The sequence below is a fragment of the Tasmannia lanceolata genome, unplaced genomic scaffold, assembly GCF_043159265.1.
Source record: "Tasmannia lanceolata isolate RefF3 unplaced genomic scaffold, GAP_Taslan_0.1 ptg000002l, whole genome shotgun sequence".
Taxonomy (NCBI): domain Eukaryota; kingdom Viridiplantae; phylum Streptophyta; class Magnoliopsida; order Canellales; family Winteraceae; genus Tasmannia; species Tasmannia lanceolata.
In genome coordinates this window covers 15131402-15158324 of record NW_027518679.1, presented here as the reverse complement: position 1 = coordinate 15158324, position 26923 = coordinate 15131402, and the positions used below count along the sequence as shown (strand labels likewise).

Sequence of the window (26923 nt, the reverse complement as noted above, 5' to 3'; positions counted from 1 at the left end):
CCCTCTGCTAATCTCTTGCAAATGAAGGTGGTGGAGTTGGGAACGATGTGGGATAAGATCGAGATGGAGGAGAAGTAGAGAAAATGGTAGTTTGGCCGGAGCTCCGGCGGAGTGGGGTCGCAGAAAATGAAGAATCGCCAGAATTTGCAGAGGATATGGAGTTGTGTTTAGGGAATGGTGGCTGAAATGGAGATGATGGGTTTAAAGGGATGATGGTGGCAGGGTTTGGGCGAAATAGGGTACGAGTTGGTTTGGTCAGGTTTGGTCAGATTCCGGCAAGCTTGCCAGAATCAATGGAGATGGGGGTGAAGGCTAGTGGTGGAGATGAAGAGAGGGGGTAGATGATGGTGGCTGATAGGGAGGTGAGAGGCGTCGGCAATGGGTTTGTGAAGGGTGGTGGTGGTGGTTTGGTGGAAGAAGAGAAACAGGAGAGGTGGCTGGCTGATGTGGGTTTGGGTGGTCAGATTCGAGGGTTTTCGAGGTAATGGATGATGGTAATGGAGGTTATGGTGGCCGGTGGTGGTTATGGTGGCCGGTGGTGGCTGGTGGTCGGAGAAGAGGGGTTGGAGAAGATGAGGTTGGAGATGATGGCCGTTTGGATGAGAGGATGAGGTGAAGGTGGAGTGTGATGGCTGCCCAGCTCTCTGCTTTTCTCCCTCTCTCTTCTCTGCTACTCCTTTTCTAGAAAAGGAAAAACCCTAATTCCTCTCCCTCCTCCCTCGAGCTCTCTTCCCTCTTTGCTTTTATAGCCCAAACATTTTCATCAGTATGATCTAAACCCTTCATTGCAAAACCCATTTACCCTGCCTAATCTCCACCCTTGATCTCTTCCATTTGGTTAGCTTAAAGGGAAGTGATATATTCATGCCCCCCTCCTTGTTCCCTGGACAGCCCTTGATAGTGTATTTGTGATCACTCTTTTACACAACCAGGGGTGGCTTAGGGTAGAGAAAATGATTTCTTCTTTTTTTTTCTTTGCAAATGAGAACTGTTACCAGCACTTCCTTTCTTGCTAATTCACCCTCTTTTTCTTGCCTAACTAGGGAAATGATATTGACACATCCATGCTTAATTTTTGTGCAAACTCAACTTGTCTTTTCTTCATGTTATCCTCTTACAGGGCACCCTAGGAACGGTGATGACCATTGACGATTTTTCTTTAACACCGAGACGAGAAACAAGATGGGCTAGCGAAAATGCTATTTCGAGCTTAGTGGTACAAATGGGAGTGTTAATACCAAAACTCACGGGTATTTTGTAACCCTTTAAAATTTTTGCGAAAATGAGAAAGAGGATCAGGGCAATTGAACGGAGGATGCCAATCGGGTTCAGAGATCACCCAGGTTTTCAAAAGATTTCAAAAATCATTTGGAAACGGGTATTTTTGAAAATTTTGAGATTCGGTTTCGGGATTGTATTCGACATCGGGATTTAGGGTCCGGTCAAAATGGGGTGTCTACAGATGCCCCTCTTTGGCAGAGGGCGCTTGTCGCACGAATGCCAAAGCTGAAAAGACAGCACGTTTTGACCGGCCCAAGATTTCAAATGAAAAGATACAAAAGAGATTGGATTTTTATTAAATGGGAATTTGGACTTTGAGCAATCAGGCGGAACCCACACGCACTGAAAATGAGGCTGGAACAATCAGGCGGAACCTTCACGCCTTGAAAAATAGAATTTTTAGTTAGGCGGGACCTTCGCGCACTAACAAACGGGAGATTTGGTTAGGTGGAACCTTCACATGCTAATAAGCAGCGAAGCTTTGTTATGCGGAACCCTCACGCAGTAACAAGCAAAGAAAATTTGTTATGTGGAACCCTCACACAGTAACAAAACGGGGAATTTTAATTAGGCGGAACCCTCACGCACTAATCAAAAAGGGAAGCTTTGTTATGCGGAACCCTCACGCAGTAACAGGCAATGAAAATTTGTTATGTGCAACCCTCACACAGTAACAAAAAGGAGAACTTTAATTAGGCGGAACCCTCACGCATTAATCAAAAGGGAAAGCTTTGTTATGCAGAACCCTCACGCAGTAACAAGCAATGGAAATTTGTTATGTGGAACCCTCACACAGTAACAAAAGGTGGAATTTAATTAGGCGGAACCCTCACGCACTAACCAAAAGGGAAAGCTTTGTTATGCAGAACCCTCATGCAGTAACAAGCAATGGAAATTTGTTATGTGGAACCCTCACACAGTAACAAAAGGTGGAATTTAGGCAGAACCCTCACGTACTAATCAAAATGGAAAGCTTTGTTATGCGGAACCCTCACGCAGTAACAAGCAATGGAAATTTGTTATGTGGAACCGTCACACAGTAACAAAATGTGGAATTTAATTAGGCGAAACCTCACGCACTAATCAAGAGGGAAAGCTTTGTTATGCGGAACCCTCACGCAGTAACAAGCAATGGAAATTTGTTATGTGGAACCCTCACACAGTAACAAAAGGTGGAATTTAATTAGGCGGAACCCTCACGCACTCATCAAAAAGGAAAGCTTTGTTATGCGGAACCCTCACGCAGTAACAAGCAATGGAAATTTGATCAAGGAGTGGAACTCTTATGAAAAGATTGATACTCTCCTGCTTTTGATTGATTGATTGATTTGAATTGATTGATTTGGATTGATTTCTTTGGAGATTACTTTGTCTCTCCAAAGAAGCGGGAACTTTTTTTTTCTTTTTTTTTATACGCTTGCTAGATTGATTGATTGATTTGGATTGATTGATTGATTCTGATTGATCCTCTTGAGAATTGCTTTGTCTCTTGCCGAGAAAATGGTAGTGCGAGTTCCTTGGTAAGGACTGGACTCACATGATTTGCTGGGATTTTGGTTACTGAACCATTTTTGAAAGAATTAGATTTTGCTGGGAATTGAACGCTTTGAGCAGTTGCCAGCGGACTCTCTGGGAAATAGATGCTAGACTCCATTAGGGACTAGCTTTACTGATGAGCTGACTATGGAGTAGGCTTAGCTGGGGAATTTGGAGGTTTGACTCGAGATGGGCTCCAGCTTCTCTCATCTCAACTTGCTGGAGAGATTGGTTTATTCTGATTGTCCTTGTGGATTTGACAGCTTTTATGACTTGGCGTGATTTGCCAAGTCATAAAAGATGCCCCTAATGCATTTCATACTTCGATTACTAGAGTCTTAATAAAGCAATACAAATGCAGGGAAACAAATATTTCATTTCATGAATATTGGATTTACAAAGCTCTGTGTGTAGAGGAAACATGACAACAATGAGATCAATTCTGCCTGAAAGAACTCTTCCAAATCTGCCAGCTAATAAAATTTCAATAGGCCTGATAGGTTGCTATTCTTCTGAACCTTGTTCTGATTTAATCTGTCTTCCGGAGAAGAGACTTCTTGCTTTGGTGCCTGTCACCCCAGCTCTGGGAAAGGTACAGACCATACAAGAACTTGGATATTTTGACTTAACACGCTACAAACTTCGACAAGTGACAAGTAAAAAACATTGACAAACACAGGACTTGGATTTCAAGAAAGACTCAACTTGCTTCTTGACCTGACAAATATTTTAAATTGGTGAAGGTTAACCACTCTTAGAGTGACTTGAATACCATGCTTAAAAAATGATTCATTCCCTGTTCGGTATTACCGTCATGGTCATTAAACCCCTTTGATTGCTTAGTCTTAAATGCCCCTAGTTTAGAGGAATATCAAAGCAAGTCATGCTGGCACTATTCAGACTTTGATGATGCCATTACTGGGTTACAAGTCTTGTCTGCCTCCAGTTGTTCAGCTTCTTTAGAAATCACTGCCACTGACCAGATCGCCTTTTCAGGTTTTCAATCTAGCGGACCGCTTGCCTTAATTTTTGCCTGAATTGCCCTTGCGAGTTTTCAATCCAGCACGCTGACACCTTGATTTTTGCCTAAGCCGCCCTTTCGGGTTTTCAACTTAGCAGGTGAATGACCATAACTTTTGCTTAGATCGCCCTTGCGGGTTTTCAATCTAACAGGTCTTCAGACTCCATTTTTTCCTTTTTTTCTTTTTTTAGCCACAAACCTTCGCCTATTGCACCAAAAGGACTTTTTAGGTAGGTTAGGGTTTGAAAGAGCAGAGTTTTGATAAGTTTTCCAAGGTTTCGACCGAATCCGGACTAGCCAGACTGCCTACGTACCCCCAAAGGATGAGGATCAGGTCGCGCGTAGTTCAAGGCACAAATGCCCCTAGTTTACGGGTTTTGAAAAGAGAATGATTTTGATTTAGTGTAAGCTCAAAAGGGTTTTGCAAAGGATTCTTTTGATATGTTTTTTTTTTTTTTTTAAGAAAGGATTTTTGGTTTGAAGCTCTAGTCGGCCAAGGAAGGCCTTCTAGTTCTTTAAGCATAGTCTTTCTTGAGTTGGTCAAGGTTTGTTGGCTCTGTTAGCTTTTCTCCATTTTCATCGAGGAGTCTGACGGCTTTTCCAGGCAGGACTTCGTTAACAATGTATGGACCTGACCATTTCGACTTGAATTTACCCCTGGGATCATATACCGGTGCCCGGAAGAATTTCAGAACAAGATCTCCTTTCTTAAGGTCTCGAACTCGAACTTTCTTGTTGAAGGCTCTCTCGACGCGGCGTTGATACCCCTGAACATGGTACAATGCTTTCAGCCTCTTTTCGTCAATCATTTGTAACTCTTGATATCTGGCTTGAGCCCAAACAGATTTTGGCAACCCAGCTTCGATCATCACTCTCAAGGAGGGAATTCGCAGTTCAACAGGCAAGACACCTTCCATTCTGTACACCAGAGAATACGGAGTTGCACCTGTAGAGGATCTGATAGACGTCCTATAAGCCCACAAAGCATACGAGAGCTTGTTCGACCAATCTTTGTAAGTCTCGGTCATCTTGCTGATGATCACCTTGATGTTTTTGTTAGCGGCCTCAACAGCACCGTTTGTTTGGGGTCTATAGGGTGACGACTTATGGTGCTTGATCTTAAACTCCTCACACAGGCGCGCCACCTCCTTCTTGAAATGGGACCCATTGTCTGAAATTAGTTCATGTGGTACTCCATATCTGCAAATAATATTCGCTTTGATGAACTTTGTAACAGAAGCCGAGGTCAATGACGCATACAAAGCAGCTTCTATCCACTTTGTGAAGTAATCAATGGCAACCAAGATATACTCATGCCCACTATAAGACTTCGGACTTATCTTCCCGATGATATCTATTCCCCATACTGAGAATGGCGACGGTGAAGTGAGAGAATGCGACTGAGAGGGCGGCACATGGATGAGATTGGCGTAGACCTGACATTTGTGACATTTCTTCACATAGGCGTAGCAGTCTGCTTCCATTGTCGGCCAGTAATATCCAAGTCTGAGAATCTTCCTTGACAGCATCTTTCCGTTCATATGCGGTCCACAGACTCCTTCATGTGTTTGCTCTATGAGTTCAGCTGCCTGATCCTCATCTATACACAAAAGTTGGATTCCATCGATCGACCTTCTGTACAACTCTTCACCATAGATGACAAAGTTAGAGGCCAATTTCTGAAGAGACCTTCGCTCTTTTCCTGAAGCTTCCGGCGGATGTCCTTTGCCTGAGATGAAGTTTTTGATGTCTGAGTACCAAGGCCTGCCATCTGGACACCTTGCTGCTATTTCAATGGCGTTAACATGTGCCGGGGCCCATTGAAGCCGTACTTCTAGTGGTTGAACCTCCATTGTTGCAGAAATATCAAGCATTGAAGCCAGAGTAGCTAATGCATCCGCAAAATGATTCTTCGTTCTGGACAAATGAGTGAATGTGATATTTCTGAATTTTCTGACCAGAGACTCTAGGTACGTATTATACGGGATCAACTTATCGTCTCTTGTTTTCCAGTTTCCGTTGGTTTGACAGATAATCAGAATTGAATCCCCAAATACATCTAGGTCCTGAATGTGCAAGGCCATGACTGCTTCCAAACCTGCAATACATGCCTCGTATTCTGCCATATTGTTTGTGCACTTGAACTGAAGTTTGATGGATATAGGGATATACTCTTTTCTTGGTGATACCAACAACGCCCATACACCATGGCCTCGATTGTTGACTGCTCCATCAAAGTACATCAACCACTTTGTGTCTGGAACTTCATCTTCCACAGTCATTATCTCCTCATCTGGAAACTCTGCTTTCAAAAATTCATTATTTTCTGCTGGTGAATCGGCTAACTGTTTAGCTATCACGCGCCCCTTAATTGACTTCTGTGTGACATAAGTGATATCGAACTCAGACAATAACAACAACCACCTGGCAGTTCTTCCGGTGAGGGCTGGCTTCTCGAACAAGTACTTCAATGGGTCCATCCGTGAGAGTAGAAGAACCCTATTCGATAACAAATAATGCCTAAGCTTTTGAGTAGCCCAAACTAGTGCCAGACAGGTCCTTTCGAGGATGGTGTACTTCTGCTCGTACTCCAACATTTTCTTGCTGACGTAGTAAATGACTCTTTCTCGCTTCGACTCTGAGTCTTGTTGCGCTAACATACACCCCATCGCTGTGTCAGTAACGGACAAGTACAGCAACATCGGTTGTCCTGGTATGATTGGTGACAAAACTGGTGGCAAAGCCAAACACTGCTTGATTTTCTCGAAAGCTTCTTTACACTCTTCGTTCCATTTCTTTGAAGCATTCTTCTTTAAGAGCTTGAAAATCGGTTCACAAGTCATTGTCAACTGTGCAATGAACCTTCTCAAGTATTGAACCTTGCCTAAGAACCCACGGATCTGTTTCTCGGTCTTTGGAGGCGCCATTTCTTCGATAGCTTTGATTTTCTGCGGATCTACTTCAATCCCTCTCTGGCTGACCAAGAATCCCAGCAGTTTTCCTGATGTAACCCCAAATACACACTTACTCGGGTTGAGACGGAGCTTGAACTTTTGAATTTGCTGGAAGAACTTTCTCAATGCCCCTGCGTGCTCTTCCCTCGTCTTCACTTTAACGATCATGTCATCAACATATACTTCGACCTCTTTGTGTATCATGTCATGCAGTAAAGTGATAGCAGCCCTCTGATATGTTGCCCCAGCATTTTTGAGTCCAAATGGCATAACTCTATAACAAAATGACCCCCATTGAGTGATGAAGGCCGTCTTGATCATGTCTTCAGGAGCCATCTTGATCTGGTTGTATCCTGAGAATCCATCCATAAATGAAAGGAGAGCATGGCCTGCTGTGTTGTCCACCAAGATGTCAATGTGTGGCAAAGGGAAATCATCTTTCGGACTTGCTTTGTTCAGATCTCTGAAATCCACACACATTCTGACTTTTCAGTCCTTTTTGGGCACCGGTACTATGTTGGCTAGCCATTTAGGGTATTCAACAACCAGTATGAAGCCAACATCCAATTGTTTCTGAACTTCATCTCTGACTAGCAAGTCCCACTCTGGTTTCATTTTCCAAAGTTTTTGCTTTTTCGGCCTGGCACCCGGGATTAGGGGAAGTCTATGTTGAACAATGTCTTCACTTAATCCCGGCATGTCATCATAGGACCATGCAAAAACTTCTTTGAATTCCTTTAATAAGGCAATTAATTCCGCACGCTCTTCAGGAGTTAATGTTTTGCCAATTCGAATTTCCCGAATCAGGGTTTCATCACCAATATTGATGGTCTCGATTTCCTCTTCGAATGGTTTTGCTCGACGCTGCTCCTCCTACCTAATCATGTGTTTGATTTCAGGGGGAGTTTCGTCGGCATCCTCATCAGAGGGGGAGTCTTGATTATTATTATTATCAATTTGATCAGATAAAGAAGTAGAAATTGAAGCAGGTGAATAAAAAGAAGAGTCTTTTATTTCATTCAAAGAAATCGAAGTTACATCTGTTGACGCGCCCTCAATGGGTTCAGTATTGAAATCTTTAGAAATCTTTACAGACTCATCGTCAGACTGGACTATCGTATGAACGGACTTGACAGACTCGGTAGACTCAACGGAAGATGCAACGGACTCTGCATCGGACTGAACAGCGGCATGGGAAGACTCCTCATCGATCTCATCGACGGGCTCGATCACAACTGTACCTGCATCAAAAGAAATATCAGATATAGCAAACTCTATTTTTGACTCGGAAATGGACATATACCTAGAGACAACAGACTCTTTGATAGAAACAGGACTGTACTGGATGACGACTTGGGGTATGACCTAGGAACTCCAGTTCGTGAGAGGTCCCTCGGCTGGGGTGATAAGGCTTTCAGGATCAAGGATCAGCGCATCTCCTCCGATCATGGCTACAATCGGTAACTCAACCTGGAACAGGGAATTCAGAAGACACGGCTCAAGGATATCAGCCCAATCAACCTCCGGTTCGATCTCATGAATCTGCAAACTCGGGTACTCATCTGGCAGCTCCATATCGAAAAATATCTCAAACCCTGGCAGCTCTCGCCCTGTTAACTCATCAACCCACTGCTCTGTGAATCCACATAATGCAAAGTCATCTCCCTCTCTGCGGTACTTACCATTTCTGATTAGACTAAATGATTTCATCGGCAGCTCTAGACCCTGGCGACGGAGCTCGGACCATTTCCGCATGTAATTTCTCATTTCTCTAATCTCATCACGAGAAGATTCCTATCCGAGTCCGAACAACCCTTCATTCTTTCTCGTTACAGGCCATTGGACTATCCTCTGATGATTGCGACCGAGACCTGCACCGGGAAGGTATGCATGTCTACGCATCATCTTTACAACCTGGGGATTAGTACTGGTGAGGAACAAAATCTCTTCATTCTTTGGTTTTTCAAATGATATGGCTGTGACTTGTACAGAGAACCTGGTCAGACTAACATCACCCTTCTTTTCTGAGGTACCCCCTTGGGAAATTTGGCCTACCTCTAAATCAGGATCACCCTTGAGTGTTATCACCCTGTTGTTTCTTATGAACTTCAGTTTCTGGTGCAGTGAAGAAGGGATAACTCCAACCTTATGGAGCCAAGGTCGGCCAAGCAAGAGAAGGAAAGATGCTTTGATATCGAGCACTTGGAACTCTACTTCAAAGATTTCTCCTTCTATCAGAATTTCAGTTGCTAGGGTTCCGATAACATTGCGTCTGGTACCGTCATACGCCAAAATTCCTTGTTCAGAAGGGATGAAGTCATTCGGCCCATATCCCAGGACAGTAGCGGTGGCTAACGGACATACGTTCAGTGCGGACCCGTTGTCAACTAATACATCTGGGACCTTCTTCCCGTTACAGATAACAATGATTTTCAGTGGACACCCTAACCATCGCTACTAAACCAACCAGCTCATCGGATGTAATATCTACAGATACCTGTGCAGCATTCAACTCTCTTAGTACAACTTGACGGTGCTTTGGGGAAGCCATAAGCAAACCCCGAATTGAAATATTAGCCTGGGTCTTTTTAAGTTGACGTAAAAGATTCTCATCCTCTTCTTCGCAACTCAGCTTGTTCTGCTTCTGCACTTCTGCGGCCCTTACAACTTCAGCTGGGTTCTTAGCTCTTAACTCTGCAGGTTTGAAAATTCGCCCACCTCGAGTAACATGGCGGACTTCGTCACATTGATCGTTCAAAAAAACAAAGTCATCGTCATCAAAGCTAAGAACATATGGAGCAACATCTTGGACTTCCTCTTCATCACATTGAAGAATATAAGGACCAACAGAAGACTCGGCATACTCATCTTCATCTCCACCCAGCACATAAGGTTTCTCTTCCTCTATTTCTTTAACTTCCTCGCCAAATGCCAAGACAGTCGGTGAATCGGAAGCGATAGCACAAATCAAGGAAGCAGGGTCAAGAATAGGCTCTTCAGTAAAAACCGCCCCAACTGTAGGTGGAGGGCGCGCATCATGAGCTGGTACTGGATTTCGGGTAGTGTTTGGCATAAATACAGCAATTTTTTTCGCTTCTATCATATGCTGAATTTTATGCCTCAAGGCCATACAGTTATCTGTTAGGTGCCCTGTTCCTTGATGATATGCACAATGCTGATCTTCACGCCAATATCTGGGGAGAATAGGTGGTGGAAGTCTCGGTTCTAAGAGAGTGATCTTTTTGTCTCTTAGTAACTTCTTGAGAGCGACAGATAAAGGGTAAGGTAGCGGATCAAAATGCCTTGGCGCTTTCCTCGCTGGCTGCTCTGTCTCTGCTACAACTCTTCTCATAGGGCATGCAGCAATCACATTGTTAACTTTTAGCATTGAGGCTACCATTGGTTTCTTTCCATTCCTTGGATCAAAAGATGACTTTGCCAGAGAACCCTTCAACAACGCATCTTCAGTTATGGTTCCTGTCTTGATCAAGTGATTGAAATCAGAATAATACTGCGTCGCCATGAAGTGGTAATACCGCGAAGACAAATTCTTGACCACAATTTTGATCTGATCTTCTACAGAAGGGCGGTTAGTCATCTGGGCCGCTTTTCTCCTCCATCTTCTTACAAAAGACGTAAATGTTTCCTGGGGTCCTTCCTTGATCGCATTCAAATCCCTCTTCGTAACCTCTATTCCTTCTTCCATCGACAATTGCTCAACAAACTTGTTAGCAATTTCATCTAAAGTTTCGAGTTCTTCGGGTTTCAAATGAAGGAACCACTTCTTAGCTACTCCTGTTAGAGACATCGGAAACACCTTGGCGATCTGCTCTGGAAACAGCCCATACCCTTCTAAATTTGAAATGAACGACCTCAGATGACTCCACGGGCACCCCGTCCTATCATATTTATCAAAATCTGACATTCTGAATTTTGGAGGAAAAAGGGAAAAGTCAGACATATTGATCTTCTTTGGGCCCTTAACTTGTATGCTTTCAACTTTCTGGGTCAATTTTTCAACTTTATCGACCAATTCTTTCTCTTTGCTTGGCTTGACTGATTGCGGGAGACAGTTCTCCTCTACATACTGCTCGTCAAAGAAATCATCTTTGGGACAGATGACAGACCGAACAAAGCCTGGAATCACATTGGGAGGATTTTGGACGACAGGTTGTTTCGATGAAGTGGCTTTCTCACTTTTCAACTGAGTAACCTCTTCCTTTAGGGTAGATACCTCTCTTGTAAGGTTCCTCATCATGTCCCTCATTTCAGCTAACATCTCATTTGACTCAACCGTTTGGTTAAGGCTAGGGGAGACAAGCGGAAATAAAGCTGGTGAGATAGGTGAAGAAGATCTACGACTTAGTCTCGACGTAGAAGATTGTCGGGACCAAGTAGGCTGTGAAATGGTAACTTTTTTCGAAGCAATGGCTATTGCTTAACTCAAACTCCTGAAATGGAAGTAAGAACACTAATTTAAATTAAGATAATCAGAAAGAATGTTATGCACAAATTGAAACAAGAGATAATACAAACACATCTGTCCTCTAGGTAAGAACCAGCAGTACAACAATTGTAAGAAGGGTCATGACGGCCCATCAAGCCTAAACGGATAACCATCACACTTAGGGTGTTTTACATAAAAATCTGACAGCATAACGGCCTTACAAAAGGATCATGGCATGGTAAACTCATGGTTTATCACTAACAGTAAAGCATAGGGTCATACTCAGAAGGTTTTAAATAAAATTCGGCAGCATGACGGCCCCATAGAAGGATCATGGTAAGGTAAGCTCATGGTTCATCAATAACCCTAAAGAATAGCGGTCACACTCAATATATTCTAGGTAAAATCTGGCAGCATAACGACTGTACAAAGAGATGTGGTAAGGTAAGTACATGGTTTAACAACAAGCCTAAAAAGATGATGACCACACTCAAGACATTTAGAGAAAATCCAGCAGCATGATAGCTGTACTAGGAGATATGGTACGGTAAGCACATGGTTTATCAATAACCCTAAAAGATAATGGTTACGCTTAAGGTTTTTGGAGAAAATCCGGCAGCATAACGACTGTACAAGGAGGGTCTCGGCAACCAAGCATAAAGAATATGCCGACACAGTCAAGATGAAACAGGGCTCTCAGCAAGAACACACACTCTGGTAGTGATAATGGCAAAGTAGACTCATAATTGGCATGCAGAGCGATCTGATCAAGATCGATCAAAGGATCAAGCTCAGGGAAGATAGATCATGGCTATAAAGATAATGATGTGAAACCAATGATCTGATCATAATCCAAAAGACGGATGGATGGGGAAAATGGATTAGATTAGGAAAGAAAACCTAACTATGAAGCAAGCCCTAATCTAGTAATAAATATATATACATATATATACATCCTGACCAGGGGCACCAGCCCTAAATATAATCCTACAGAGTCAAGACACTTGACTCAAGACAGACATGTGAGTGTACTATGACCACGTTGTAGCCACTTAAAGTGAACTATAATAATCTATAGACAGGACAAGGCTCCTAAATCTTGGCTCCACATGTGTAAGCAACACATGTTCATCCATAAATGCAAACAAAATGACCATGCAATATATAGAAGGGGTACCGTTGCGAGGTCCACCTGGCCGGGTGCATAGTTACTTGTACACTGTGACATAGAGTCCAGTGTACGAACTATGTCCGTTTTACACAAAAAGTGTCCAGGTGCTGAGTATACTACTGGTGCGGTGGCACTAGAAGGCGGGTATAGCCCTCACGGCTCCTACTCATAGTATCTCGAATAGGTCATCTGATAGTATATCCACAGCAAACCATAGCAGAAAGCAACCACAAAACAGATAATATAAGCATGGATGAAAGTGGTGTGTGAACCCTTGTTTTATTTACACACCTATCTGGTGCCCCTGGCATTCTAACGGAAAAGGTTCTCATTTAAAATGATTTTAGTCCAAATTTCTTCCCAAAATTAGTAAAAATGACATTTTTACAGAGTTAGGCAATGTTTCAAGGTTTCCCCAGTAGAGTCACCAGCCTGTGGACCCCGATCCCGAGGACGGTGAGCGAGGGACACGAGATCCCACATCAGTCCTCTAAGATCTCCACAATGTGAAGGAGAGCTCTGCCAAGGAACTCTCGAAATGATGCCACTCACAGCATGGGTGGCGATATAAATGAGATACCTCTCGATTCAAGGACCAGCCCGGAACCAAGATGTACCTATAACAAGGAAGAGTCGCCATCCAAGGAAATGGGTCGTGGATCCCATGAAATACTCTGTTGCAACGAATAACCAGAGATACAAAAGTCCATGTCTGATGACGAATGGGGAAGGTGTTAAGCGCCCCCAATTCGCCCAAGGGCAAGCACCTGGTCTCTTATGCCATTTTTAATTAATTTTGAAGAGTTTTGGGCTAAAATCATGTGAAATGAGAACGAGTACCCCTGAAGAAACGTCTATCTAAGCATGCATGACCCGGGGATGGGCAAAGGAAAATAAACATCCAAATCCTAACTCACCGCATCTACTCCTAACCCAACACATCTAGGAAAGCAATAACATCCGGATGCACAGCTACAGCTAAGCAAGTAATAGCATATATGATAAGTAGAAAAGCAGTAAATATCTACAGTTAAGCATATGATCATGATAAGTAAGCAAATAAATGTCACAGCTAAGCATGTAAATAAGCATGTAAAACTAAACGCACAAGGAATAAGTAAGTTAAAAGTAAACACACAAGGAACCAAAGACAAACACCCGATAACCTAAAAGATACGAGGAAAGAAAGGAATCAGAAAATAGACGGTATGCGCAAACCCAAAATGCCAGGGAAAAGAAAATGGGACATACGATAGACTCAGGGAGCGATTCTAAAGGAATCGAGCTCAGTGATCCTGATCCGCTAAAGATCGGACAAGTCTCGCGATCGTCATAGCCTATCGTTGGGATCAGCGAGGACAATCCCTGTAAAGGGGCCACGCTACGTCGTCACCCATCCCAAAACCTGATAAAACGTCGGAAAACCGATAAAACCGGCAAACCACGATCAAAATCGAAAATGAAATGAAAAGAAGGCTCCGAGTGACCTAGCAATCACCATCCTTGCCCATTTTGGTTTTTGTATTTTTGGGAAAAGCTTGAAAGATATTTTTAGATGCTGAAATGATTTTTTTGAATGGTTTAAATGATTTTATTGAAAAGTTTGACTGAACTTGGGACGAAAATCCCAAGCAGCCTACGTACCCTCTGGAAAGGGATCAAGCCAACATAGTTCGAAATGGTATTCGAGATACGCTTTGAATGGTTTTGAATTTTTGTTGTTTTTGTTGTTTTTATGTATTTTTATCCCTTTTGATCGAAAGGGGGTTTTGGCTGAAGAGGTTGCCGTCCGTCATCGCCAAACCCGACGAGAGTGTTCCTGAAATGGATGGGATCCCGAAATGCAAAGAGTATCCCAAGGAATATGCAAAGGATGTACCCGAAAAGAGAAGAAATCTCGAATCCTGAATGATGTATTAAACCTAACGAGATGGAAACACATAAGCTCCACAGGAAATAAAGAAATAGAAGGAAAAAGAAAATCCCCCCAAGTCCTAAAAGAAGTGCTAGTTTCGAAAGAGAAGGGACCCCTAAGTCTCGTAAGAGGTCCTAGATAAGGAGAAGAGACATAAAGGGCAAGAGGTGGCTCAAGAAATATTTCGTCATCTCCTTGACCTGACGACATACTCTGCAGATCAAATAAGCTCCAAGATCATATGAGAATCCCTAAACATTGGATAGAAATCAGATGAGGCCTCCAGGTCATGAGAGATAAATCAAGACTACTCAGATATTCCATGGCTGCATTTCCACTTTTGGGACATGATAGCAATATGCGAACAAAGGATGATACTGCGAATGATAATGACTCGGGAATCTTCTAAGGGGTTGCCTCCAAATGAACTGGACATGATGAAAGATGGTGCAAAAGAAAATTAGCAAAGTGGGGTATACTAAGCCAAACCGAATGACGAAATTTGGGTATTTTGACTTGTCAGCTGACTCATGGATTTTCAACTAATCCTGACGAGTGCTCTCACTAACAACCTAGTATAATCAAAATAATGAAACTTATAAACTAAGGTGCAAATCTTCACTTGATTTCTCCTTCAACAGATGTAGATAACTTCGTAACCCAACTGTGTTCAATGAAGAATCACCCCAAACCCGTTTGTTTCACCATGGACAAACTGATTTGATTTGGATGAGGGTGGAGACCTGTTCCACAAATTCAGCCAAGATGGCCCATCATATATGTGCATTACCAAACTTAGGAAGAACCTAAAGGATGGCTAAAAGGAAAACCCATTGACGAGAGAATATGGTATCAACACCCTTACCTCCTGATATTCATTGAACACAATTCCCATGGGCTCTTGAAATCGAATTAAGAAGAGGAGACCAATGGGATTTAAAATCGAGAGAAGCAAACCAATCGGACAAAGCTCAGAAAACATATGCCTCTTCTGATGAGAAACACAAGGTGATCAAACTTTAGCAAATTACAGAGGGATTAGGAAAAATGGATACATCAATGAGAAAATTAAGGCAATTGAAAATCACACATCAAAGGACTCAAAAATCAGGCAGGCAACAAGAAACCAAAAAAAAAACCACATGAGCATGAGACATTAAAAATGAATTATTAGGGAAAGTAAGACAGGTTTTACCTTCTTGTAAAATTTTCTCCAAATGGGTGAAGATGAAGATCAAACCCCTTTGCTGCAAATTCTCTACTTCTCCCTAAAATTTACACAGACCTTCCCTCTCGCCCTCTTTCTCCCTCTGTTTTTTTTGTTGTTGCTGCAAATGAGCTCTCTGTCGAGATAAGAGAATGGAGAAAATGCTGGGTCAATGGGGTCTAAGGTAATGTTGTCGGATTTTTGCGAAATCCGCCGGAGAAGATGGGGTTGACAAGAATCAATGGCAAGGGAAGGAATTTACTAGAAATTGATGGTGGAGATAAAAATCAAAGAGGGTTTTCGAGAGATCCATTCAATGGAAATGGAGGTGGAATGGGTTAGAGTTAGTGGTGGTGGTGATTGGGTATGGGGTGGCTGTGGTAATGGTTGAAGAAGATGATGGGGGTTTGTAAATGAAAAACAAAAAAAAAACAAAAATGGGTTCGACGGTGGTTGGATGGAGGAGAAGAGATGGTGGCAGCAATGGAGGGGTCGGCTGGAGGAGGAGTGGCCGGAGAAGAGGGGTTGGTCGGAGATGGTGGACGGAGGTGGAGAATCCAGATGGGTTTTGAAGAAGGGTTTGGGGTGGATTTGATTGGAGGTTGCAGATGTGGGTTACGGGTTGTGGCTGTGAAGGAAGGGATAGAAATGGGGATGGTGGCAGATGGAGTGGTAGGTGGCCGACCGGAGCTGGGTGTGGGTCGGAGATGGGAGGGGTTGAAGAAGACGTAGCACCTCTCTCTTTCTTAGCTCTCTGTTTTCTTTTTCTTTTTCTTTTTTCTTTTTCTTTTTTTTCTCCCTCTGCTAATCTCTTGCAAATGAAGGTGGTGGAGTTGGGAACGATGTGGGATAAGATCGAGATGGAGGAGAAGTAGAGAAAATGGTAGTTTGGCCGGAGCTCCGGCGGAGTGGGGTCGCAGAAAATGAAGAATCGCCGGAATTTGCAGAGGATATGGAGTTGTGTTTAGGGAATGGTGGCTGAAATGGAGATGATGGGTTTAAAGGGATGATGGTAGCAGGGTTTGGGCGAAATAGGGTACGAGTTGGTTTGGTCAGGTTTGGTCAGATTCCGGCAAGCTTGCCAGAATCAATGGAGATGGGGGTGAAGGCTAGTGGTGGAGATGAAGAGAGGGGGTAGATGATGGTGGCTGATAGGGAGGTGAGAGGCGTCGGCAATGGGTTTGTGAAGGGTGGTGGTGGTGGTTCGGTGTAAGAAGAGAAACAGGAGAGGTGGCTGGCTGATGTGGGTTTGGGTGGTGAGATTCGAGGGTTTTCGAGGTAATGGATGATGGTAATGGAGGTTATGGTGGCCGGTGGTGGCTGGTGGTCGGAGAAGATGGGTTGGAGAAGATGAGGTTGGAGATGATGGCCGTTTGGATGAGAGGATGGGGCGAAGGTGGAGTGTGATGGCTGCCCAGCTCTCTGCTTTTCTCCCTCTCTCTTCTCTGCTACTCCTTTTCTAGAAAAGGAAAAACCCTAATTCCTCTCCCTCCTCCCTCGAGCTCTCTTCCCTCTTTGCTTTTATAGCCCAAACATTTTCATCAGTATGATCTAAACCCTTCATTGCAAAACCCATTTACCTTGCCTAATCTCCACCCTTGATCTCTTCCATTTGGTTAGCTTAAAGGGAAGTGATATATTCATGCCCCCCTCCTTGTTCCCTGGACAGCCCTTGATAGTGTATTTGTGATCACTCTTTTACACAACCAGGGGGTGGCTGAGGGTAGAGAAAATGATTTCTTCTTTTTTTTTCTTTGCAAATGGGAATTGTTACTAGCACTCCCTTTCTTGCTAATTCACCCCCTTTTTCTTGCCTAACTAGGGAAATGATATTGACACATCCATGCTTAATTTTTGCGCAAACTCGACTTGTCTTTTCTTCATGTTATCCTCTTACAGGGCACCCTGGGAACGGTGATGACCATTGACGATTTTTCTTTAACACCGAGACGAGAAACAAGATGGGCTAGCGAAAATGCTATTTGGAGCTTAGTGGTACAAATGGGAGATTGTTAATACCAAAACTCACGGGTATTTTGTAACTCTTTCAAATTTTTGAGAAAATGAGAAAGAGGATCAGGGCAATTGAACGGAGGATGCCAATGGGGTTCAGAGATCACCCAGGTTTTCAAAAGATTTCAAAAATCATCTGGAAACGGGTATTTTTGAAAATTTTGAGATTTAGTTTCGGAATTTTATTCGACATCGGGATTTAGGGTCCGGTCAAAATGGGGTGTCTACAAATGGACTCAAAGAGAATGAAATACCTATTTTTACAGATTCCAAGGAAATGAGACATCATATTTGTATGATGTTCAAAGAGAATTAAGAGATCATTTTGTTTGAATGGATTTAGAAATAATAAAACACCATATTTATACGGATTCTAAGGAAATGAGACATCCTATTTATATGGATCCCAAAGAGAAACAAGAGATCATTTTTAAATGTACTCAGAAAAGATGAGATACTGTATTTGTACAGTTCCCAAAGAAAATGAGACATCATATTTATATGATATTCAAAGAGAATTAAGAGACCATTTTTTAATGGACTCAGAGAGAATGTGTAGACACCCCCATTTTGCTCCGCCTTAGTCAACAAAGAAGTTAATATTTTTCTATCGGTTCTTCGGTGTTTTTCATTCCTGTGTCAGTCCAATCTTTTCAATCATTTCCGCAATGTTCTGCATTTTTCTTTTCGCTAAGTGTTGAGAAAGGTTATTCACGAGAATCCGAGCAAGGGGGAAGTTTGGACCCATTCAGTGGGCCCGCATTGAACATTTGTTTAAATTTGGATCAACAGGGGGCCCGCATATTGTTTTAATGAAAAATGAGTGTTGAGCCTACTTCGATCTAATGCATACAGATGTCCATCAAGTTGAGCAATTCAGATCAAACCAAGGAAATGATTTGGGGCATAACCCATTTTGGTTTTAGTCCAATCCAATAGTAGCTCGGATTATCCCATGAAAAATGATTTGTGGGCCCAACCCATTTGTATTACGGCCCACTAATTGGGCGGATTGGATCATCTAATGAAGAAGATCTAGAGGGCGTGGTTAATCAATTGGATGGCTTGGATCAGCCCATAGGATTGTGAAAATACGATGTAGGGGGGTCCCAAGTTATACTAGAATGGCAACACAATGAGGAGGGAGAATATGGTTGTTTTAAGAAATAGAATCTACCAATTTAAAACCTTTTAAACCGCTTTTAAGATTAAGAGATCAAGAATCAATATTCAAGCATACAAGTTAAATCTAATGGTGCAATGCAAATAAGAGAGCAAAGAGATAGAAAGAGTGCACCCGAGATTTAAAGTGGTTCGGTCCTCAAATCCGAGGCCTACTCCACTCCACCAACCAAACCCGTTGATGGCTTCACTATTTGATCTTCTTAACCTTGGCGAAGATCGAATGCCAATTACAATAGCTTTAACTTTGGTGGCTATCCTCACCCCAATAGCTTTAACCTCGGTGGCTATCCTCACCACGGAGAATGGGCTTCGCTTCTCCGAATACTCGCCCGAATACAACACTCGAAGGTTGAAAGAAAGAAATGAAAAATCCCTCACAAGGGTTACAAAATGGATGTACAAATTTGAGCCTATGATCCAAATCCTAAAGATGGTGATGAGAGGCACAATTGAAGTTTGATTCACTCTTGGATATTCAAATGAATTCCAATGTTCAGGTTTGGAATTGATCTAGGTTGATAAATTTGCTTTATTATTCTTCTTCTTTTTTTCACAGAATCTCACACTCTAATGTATTTCCAATAGGCATTCACTGAATCAAAGTTTCAGTGCCAATGTTTATCATTTCAATTTTCTCTTTGAGAGGCTGGGCCCAGCGCTTCTCCTCTTGTTTGAACATATGCTGCCAACCAAGGGGAGTTTCGTCGGTATCTTTTTCCTCATTTGAGGCGGGAGTATTATTTTCAATTGAGTTAGAAGCACACACACTAGAACATATGAAAAAGCAAACTTTATTAAATGAAAAAGATTACATCGTTATAACTCATCCTGGACAGGCTCAGGATTCACAACTTTTAAAATGAGAAGAAAAGCAAAATATAACTTGCCTGGACTAGGCATTGACCTTGAATTGTAGAACTGTAAGACTTGACTCAATAACTAGACTGACCATAATGACTCGACTCAATAAAAAGTTAAGGACTAAAACTACAACTGCTGCAACTGTCTGGCTTTGGAGGCCCGACGAAAGCTGGTTCATGTCTAGTACTCTCAATTTCTGATCATTCTTCACTGCACCTGGACCGGTGCTTCTCAAGTATAGGGCATTCTAAGCATTGAGATTGGCAGGTGACACGGCATGGTTCTGCATAGGATTATCAACAATATTCAACACTTGTTGGTATGCCAGCTACGTTCATCAACCAATTTCTGGATTACATGCCTCAAAGTTATGCAGATCAGTGCTATGCCCCTGTCCTCGGTGAAAATCACAGTGATCCTGCGCCCTCCATGTCTTGGAGAGTCGATTAGGAGGAGGTTTAATGGGAGGTAAATAAATATTGCCTGAAGCCAATTCTCGCTGTACTATGATAGACGGTGGAAACAGGAGAGGGGTAAATTCCTTATTGAGCCCTTGCTTAGGTGTAGCCCCTGACTGGTCGTATTTGAATACCATAGGATTTTGTAGCTCCTTGATATTTTTTGAAGTAAAAGTACCCCTGTTATAAGCCCCATGTGTTGTGGCCTCTTTGATTTCCTGACCTGTGGAGACCAGGGTCAATATATTCTGACCCATCATTGTACATTCCTGGTCGTGATTATCATAAGACTTTCTCTTCATTTGCTCAAACCATGGTTTGCGGTCACCAGGAAAGGAGGGAGTTCTGCCGCTTGACAAAAGATTTTGAGGGTCGAGGAGCTCCATGTCTATAAGGTCTTGAATATCATATTTTAAAACTAAGGCATTTATCAGTAGCATGACCAGGGCGTAAATGGTAATCACAAAATTCTTTCATTTGGAAGGTCCTGGGAAGAGGATTAGGAACAGGCTCTGGTCCCAATAGTGTTATCATTCTTTCCTTGAGCAACCATTTCAAAGCATCAGGTCGCGAGATCAGCAAGTCGGTGAATTCTCTTGGTCATATTCAAGAATTAAGGGCCCAACAGAATTCTGATGGTGCCGAGAAACGGAGTTCCTAGTAACAACATCTTGGACTTTAATATTTTTGTCAGCGAAATGTTCAGAACTTTGGGACTGACAATACCAGGCTTGCATTTGTTGCTTCATCTAATGAACTTCTTCTATTAGCGGGTCTAGAGAGATTCTTCCGGACCCATAACCATGGAGAAGCTAAGACATTTGTCCTTAGAAACAATAGTGGTTGGACCAAATTTCTCAGTCAGTTGAGCTTTGATGAATTTATTTTCTTTCTTCAATTCCTTCATCTGTTGGACGAGCTAGGTCAAGGCTTCCATGATGTAAGAGAGCTAAAAATTTTCCATAGAGTCTGCCATGAGTATAGAAGGAGAGGATTAGAGATGCTTCCAAAGAAATGGGGAATTAGCTTCCTCACTGACCGCAAATAGATTCAAACCTAAGAAGTTTTCCTGGATTTTCAGTTGTGAACAGTCCTGACATGGAAACAATAAGAATGGTATATGAGCTTGACATTCAAGGAGTGTTCCTTATCAATGACTAAAAAAAAGATTACACGCTAAGTAAGTAATTGAGACAATAGAATGAATCCTAAAGGACCAAGACATGATAATGATGACAAAATCGTATAGGGGAATGCCCCTAGTTCAAGGATCATGAGAGTGAACTCTGAAGGGCTTAGTAAAAAAATCTTGAAAAATGTCGCCCCCGGAGTAAGAAGAGACCAAGGGTACAAGTATGATTAGATCATCAAGATTGTACAATCAAATGATTGAGACACAATTCTGCCAATTGAGAAAGGGAATGAAGACATAATCGAATCATACAAGAGGCAAATGATAGACACATGACCAAAAGATTAGATGAGATCGCACGAGATTGCTTTCAATGGGTAGATCAAGAAGAGACTAATCCTATGAGATCTTTGGAAATATGGGATTTATATCCTAATCCCAAAGGGAAAGCTTTTAATCTTCATACATCTTATCTGGTGTTACCTGAAGGCATCAATCATAACCCTAATCTAGCGGAGTGGAGAAAGGATCTCTACTCATGACTTTGTTTGTATACCTAAACTGATCGTAGCCATTGGAAGATGGACTACGGCCTAATCTAGACACAAATGAATAGGATATCCTAATCTAAGCTCAGACACGTGATGCACACGTGTCCGTACTATATGCATGTGTGGGGTAATCTAGGGATAAGGCCAAGAGTTCCCTTAGCACGAATCCGTGCTCAGTATACTGTACCAGTGTCCGGCGTATCAATACGTGAACAAGAGATCCGTTTACGCACCATAAAGGTACTAGGCTAAGAGTAGAATGCTTCTCTGCACAGAGGCACCAGGTGATGAAATCCTAGTCAACCGTGCTAGATAACACTCCGGGTTCCTAAAATAGGACGTGTGTGCATGTGAGATGCAAGAGTTTAGATGCGAGTGATGTACGTGTGTGGAATAAGTTTGCGCAATCTATGATGCCTTCAGGTTTTGTTAGATTAAGTTTGAGTATAATGTGATGCGAAAATAAAACATACAAACTAATCTATCAAGCATATAAGATATAAGATAGAGTTTTTATGAGCCAGTTAAAATAAATTCAAACGAATTATCCTTTGAAATTTTAATGAAGTTAGGCGGTCCACAGCAGAGTCGCCAATCTGTGGGACTCGATCCCGCGAGAGGGGAATCGCCCATGAGCCGCCTCCCTCTCTCTTGGTCTCTCATACCCACGCAGTTGGTGTGTACCGTTTATTATTGATTTAATTCGTCTTTTCTGTGAACTTGGGATTACTAAAGCAATCCGAACTCCACGTAAAAGAGAATGACAGAGTCGCCACCTAGATGAGGGATCTAGGACTTGTAAATGACCAGAAATCTAGATTCGCTACCTGATTACGAGAATGGAAGGTATGGGGAGTTACCACCACAAGCACCATTCTTGCCCGATAATCCGGTCTTCAATTCCAAAAGTTGACTCTCTTAAATTTCTTTTAAATGGCTTATTTAACTCTTTATTAATATGCAAACTATATGACATGCATCCTGAAATCTAATTTCAATGTATTTTCTAATGTGTATCTTGATTTTTCTTGATTTATTTGGATTCAATCTAAGTGAATGTTCTCTTAAAATTCTAATTAGAGGGAATCCTATATATTTAGTTAATTTAGTTAAGAATTTAGAAAAAAACTAATATACAAAATCCCGTCATTTGTGGTGGGCGGACTCGTGCTCGGTATGTCATTCAAAGCATCCAAAGCTGCCTACGTATCCAAGCCTCACTTGAATCAGAGTCGATCGTAGTTCAGTGCCTGGACTAAGCTACATGCCTATACATCTAGGACACCAATCTAGACTAGAAGGACTGTTTCAACAGTTTCCAAGAGATTATTTAATTCGAGTTGAGTAGATTTTATTATCTTAGGACTCCATCTAAGATGTTATATGGTCCTATTTAAGTACAAGACATCCCTTAGACTAATGCAGGTGAACCTACATCCTAGGTAACTAGGCTTGTCCTATGGGAAAAAAGGGTAACTAGTGTAACTAGATCTATGACTCAATTGCTAATAATAGGAATCGGTCATGATGAGGCTGAACTCCCTAACTCTAGAATACCCTAAAACTTAGAACACGACATGACATAAGTGTTCCTAAAGGGGGCTCTAAAGGTTCTTACGATGGAGACCGCAATCCAACGGTTTCGAAAGACATGGGGTAAATTGATTCAATTTGTTGAAGTTAATGATTTTGAGTTCCTTAAAGGTTTCCAAATTCTAAAATCTAAGGAATACCAATGGCTCTAATATTGGCAAGTTTCCACCTTGAGTTGCATCCATGGAAGGGAATCGTGCTTTCCACCTTTGAATAATTTAGCATGTAAGTTATAGTATGTTATTGCCTGGCATATTTCTCAGGATTTTCGTGGACAATGAACCTCGAAGCCAGTAACATACTATAATTTAAATGCGCAAATCATCGAGGATTGATCGCAATTAGGATACGATTATGAATGCAATCTTGGCGGTTAAACTATCTTACCCGGGCTATTTTACAAAGGAAATCTATGACCCTAAGGTTTCTGTTTCAACGGCTTAAGGAATGAATACATGATATAAAATTAAAGTTTGCTGGAAGTTTTCATGATGTTTATGATTAATTTTGATTTTTAAGAGATTTTATCAATTTCAAATCAAGTGGGTGATTTTACAAAGCAACCCATTGCCAACGAATTCCAAACAAGTTGAAAGTTATACAGTAACATGATAGAGACGAATATAGCTTACTGAGAAAATTTCATCGATTCTTATGATAATGTGCCCTATTAATTTCTAATTTAATAATATTGAGACCAGATTGTCTGAATTACAAAGAAATCCTTAGCAATCGAACTCCAAATCAATTACAATTTTAACAGAAATAAGCAATGAATAATATAGCCTACAATGAAAATTCCATGAATTGTGAATACGATTTACTATCAATTTCTAATTTTTTAAAGATTCAAGTCAGATCATGGATTTACACAGTATCTTATAATAGATCTAGTCCAAATAATCTCACATTCTTCCAGTAGTTTCATCTTGGCAAGGAAAGATTACTGTGACAGTTTCATGAATTTTGGAGGTGATTTACTATCAATATTTTATCTCACAAAATCATACTATTTCGAAAGAAAAATCACAAACACATGATTGCTAACATCCTAAAATGATAGAAAAATCAAATATGATATAAAATGAATTATAAGATTTTTTACCAAAATTTGTAAACTCTAAAAATTAAAATTCCTCCATAAAATCGATTTTAAAAGGAAAAAGATCAATATGCTTTTTTGTAATCAAAATCCGTTTACTATGAATAAATCAAAAATTATATCAAAACATTGTAAAAACCTTTTAAAAAAATTTCTAATGTTCCAGTAACCTAAGTTACTAGTTTGTAAAGAAAAGTTTTGAAAATTATTTAATTTGATGTAAAAAGAATTATGGCACGCAAAACGGAGGATTGATTAGAAAACAGTAAAGAAAATATTTTTTTCAAAATTTTCTTTAATGTAAAATTTAATTTATAATTAAACTTAAACTCTGGAAAATTTTATTAATTTTCAAAATCATTTGATATTCATTAAAAATAGGCTAAATTTAAAATAATTTAAATTCGGACTAAATAAATTTGAAAAAATATGAAAATTTTTGGATGATCTAAAAATCCTATGAAACCACTGAAAATAAAATTTCACGAAGTTCGGACTTAATTTGATATACTCTTGGTTTCATTTATCGAGAAATAACCCTTTTCGGGGTTATTTTTCAAAAAATAGAACAAAAGATGAAACGATCAAACCGTGGCTGAAAATTAAATTTCCAGTAATTTTTTTATTTTATATTAAACTCAGAAAATATCATTTTTTTTAAAAAACACACGTTTTCAAATACTTGCTTTGAAAACTTGATTCAAATCCATATTAAATAAAGAATGAAAGAAAATCATTATTAAATGGAGGAAATTTTATTTTCCTATAAAATTCTGGATTTTGAAAACTTATTATTTATTTTATTACATACTGAAATTTCATTGAAAAATTCACTGATTTAAACCATATACGAAAATAAAAACCCTAGCATGCTTTTCTACTTTTGATATTACAAAGATGAAGGAACCTACCGTTGATCGCGCTTCTTATCTCTAGGGTGCGTAGATCCGAGGTATACGCTTTGTCGCACCCTTTTATACGCTCTAGAAACCCCAAAGAATCATAAACTAGCCACCAATGTATTGAATCTGTGAAAGCACTTTATAAAGAACCAAATGGAAGAGATGAACACCAAAGCAACAAAAGAGATGAATGAATTACAAGGAGGAAGAGAGAGATGAATCAATTTTCTAGAGAAAGGCCAAAGGTTGTGCTTGCTTTGTTTTTATAGAAAAAGTTAGGGTTATATTGGATTTGGAAGTTTCCAATGTGAGAACTCCTACCATTAGTTAGCTTTCAATTCTCACCTATGGCTTGCTTTTCCCTTACCTTCTAAATTGGATTAACTTCTAATATTGATTTCTTACAAGCCAAGCAATGCTAAATTACACAATGGAGATCCTTCAAGATCAATCTAGAAGCCTTCTCACATAGGAAACTAGCTTTTATGAATGATTTTCGTCAAAAAGGGCTGCCCGATGTTTGAACTCATTTTTGACCTATTTAGAGGGTGACTCAGGAAAAGTCATAAACTAGAAAGTTGAAGATATTTTCACGATGTTCGAAACAAGTGTAAAGCTAAATTTTTGGACAAGAAGATAAAACGTTATGGCCATTTTAGTAACCTGACCACACATTATAACTCTTCATTTCTTTATTATTTTTTCAAAACAAATATGATGTCACTAACCACCTCATCCCATGTTGGACGCTTTTGCATGTGGCCTCCTCATGTGGGGCGTCAGGCCACTTATGTGGCCGGCCCACATGGATGGGTCCACATGGACCCCTACCTTGTGGGCTTTAGCCCAATGGCCCTTATAACATGTATTTTGGGTTTTTTTAATGAAAATTCAATAAAATCCTTTAAATTTAAAATTCTTATTAATTAACCCAACCCATATGACATTTATGGTGCACCATCGACATATGGTCGAACCATCCCCTTTAGAAAAAATAATTTTTCGAACCAAAATACCCTATTCGACCATTATACATCCAAATGCAACCGAAATACCCTCAAATTGGTTCACCCCTTAAAGGGGAAAGTTAAAAATGAAAAGTCTTTGTGGTCAAACATAAAAAATAGAAACTTTTAAAATTGGGTCCTTTTGGTGGGCAATATCAAACAGGATCATTTGGTACCCTCGAAAAATACCCCAAATGCCCTTGACACATAAAATTTCCAAGTCAAGCGAAACCCTTGAGAAACTCTAAATTTAGTAGGCTTTCCAAATTCATGAAATGATCAAAGATTCCTTAGACACACCCTAGAGGTCAAATGAAACATATTGAAAATTACCAAAATACCCCTGTAGTGCAAAAATGGGCAAAAATGAGGGTAATCCTGAAAATTCTAAAAATGGCAAGTTTTTCACTTGCTTGGAAACTTGAACTTTTATCTTCCAGATACCATTGGAACACCGTAGAAACCTTTAGGATTGCGAATCAACTTCCAAACACCTAAAATGAGATGAATTCTACCCTAGAATGCATGGGTGCCTAATCTAATGTGAAATATGGACTTGAGACTTAACAAACTACCGAATTTTTTGC

General features: G+C 40.8%; 2 protein-coding genes across 2 annotated transcripts; both read right to left on the bottom strand.

Annotated features, from left to right (window-relative positions):
* Nucleotides 1-3321: 3321 nt before the first annotated feature.
* On the bottom strand, nucleotides 3322-8547 carry LOC143888561 (uncharacterized). Its single transcript, XM_077393009.1, has 7 exons — nucleotides 8166-8547; nucleotides 7831-8033; nucleotides 6103-6942; nucleotides 5395-5904; nucleotides 5066-5274; nucleotides 4510-4807; nucleotides 3322-3450 (listed from the first exon to the last, which is right to left on the bottom strand). The coding sequence occupies exons 1-7, from the start codon at nucleotides 8545-8547 to the stop codon at nucleotides 3322-3324; spliced, it is 2571 nt and encodes an 856-aa protein (XP_077249124.1).
* Nucleotides 8548-8586: 39 nt separating this feature from the next.
* LOC143888555 (uncharacterized) lies at nucleotides 8587-11059 on the bottom strand. The gene is made up of 3 exons (XM_077393005.1): nucleotides 9290-11059; nucleotides 8995-9195; nucleotides 8587-8907 (listed from the first exon to the last, which is right to left on the bottom strand). The coding sequence occupies exons 1-3, from the start codon at nucleotides 11057-11059 to the stop codon at nucleotides 8587-8589; spliced, it is 2292 nt and encodes a 763-aa protein (XP_077249120.1).
* Between the last annotated feature and the right edge of the window lie 15864 nt (nucleotides 11060-26923).

Excerpts from the sequence above, each read along its gene's own strand:
- LOC143888561 (XM_077393009.1), bottom strand. The coding sequence starts at position 8,547 with ATGCGGAAATGGTCCGAGCTCCGTCGCCAGGGTCTAGAGCTGCCGATG. Across the intron at positions 5,905-6,102 it reads TAATGACTGTGGAAGATGAA|GACCTAGATGTATTTGGGGA; the intron begins GTTCCAGACACA and ends TTGCACATTCAG. Across the intron at positions 5,275-5,394 it reads TAGAGCAAACACATGAAGGA|GTCTACGCCAATCTCATCCA; the intron begins GTCTGTGGACCG and ends CACAAATGTCAG.
- LOC143888555 (XM_077393005.1), bottom strand. The coding sequence starts at position 11,059 with ATGAGGGACATGATGAGGAACCTTACAAGAGAGGTATCTACCCTAAAG. Across the intron at positions 9,196-9,289 it reads GAGAGTTGAATGCTGCACAG|GTCCCAGATGTATTAGTTGA; the intron begins GTATCTGTAGAT and ends AACGGGAAGAAG. Across the intron at positions 8,908-8,994 it reads TCTTTGAAGTAGAGTTCCAA|AAACTGAAGTTCATAAGAAA; the intron begins GTGCTCGATATC and ends TCACTGCACCAG.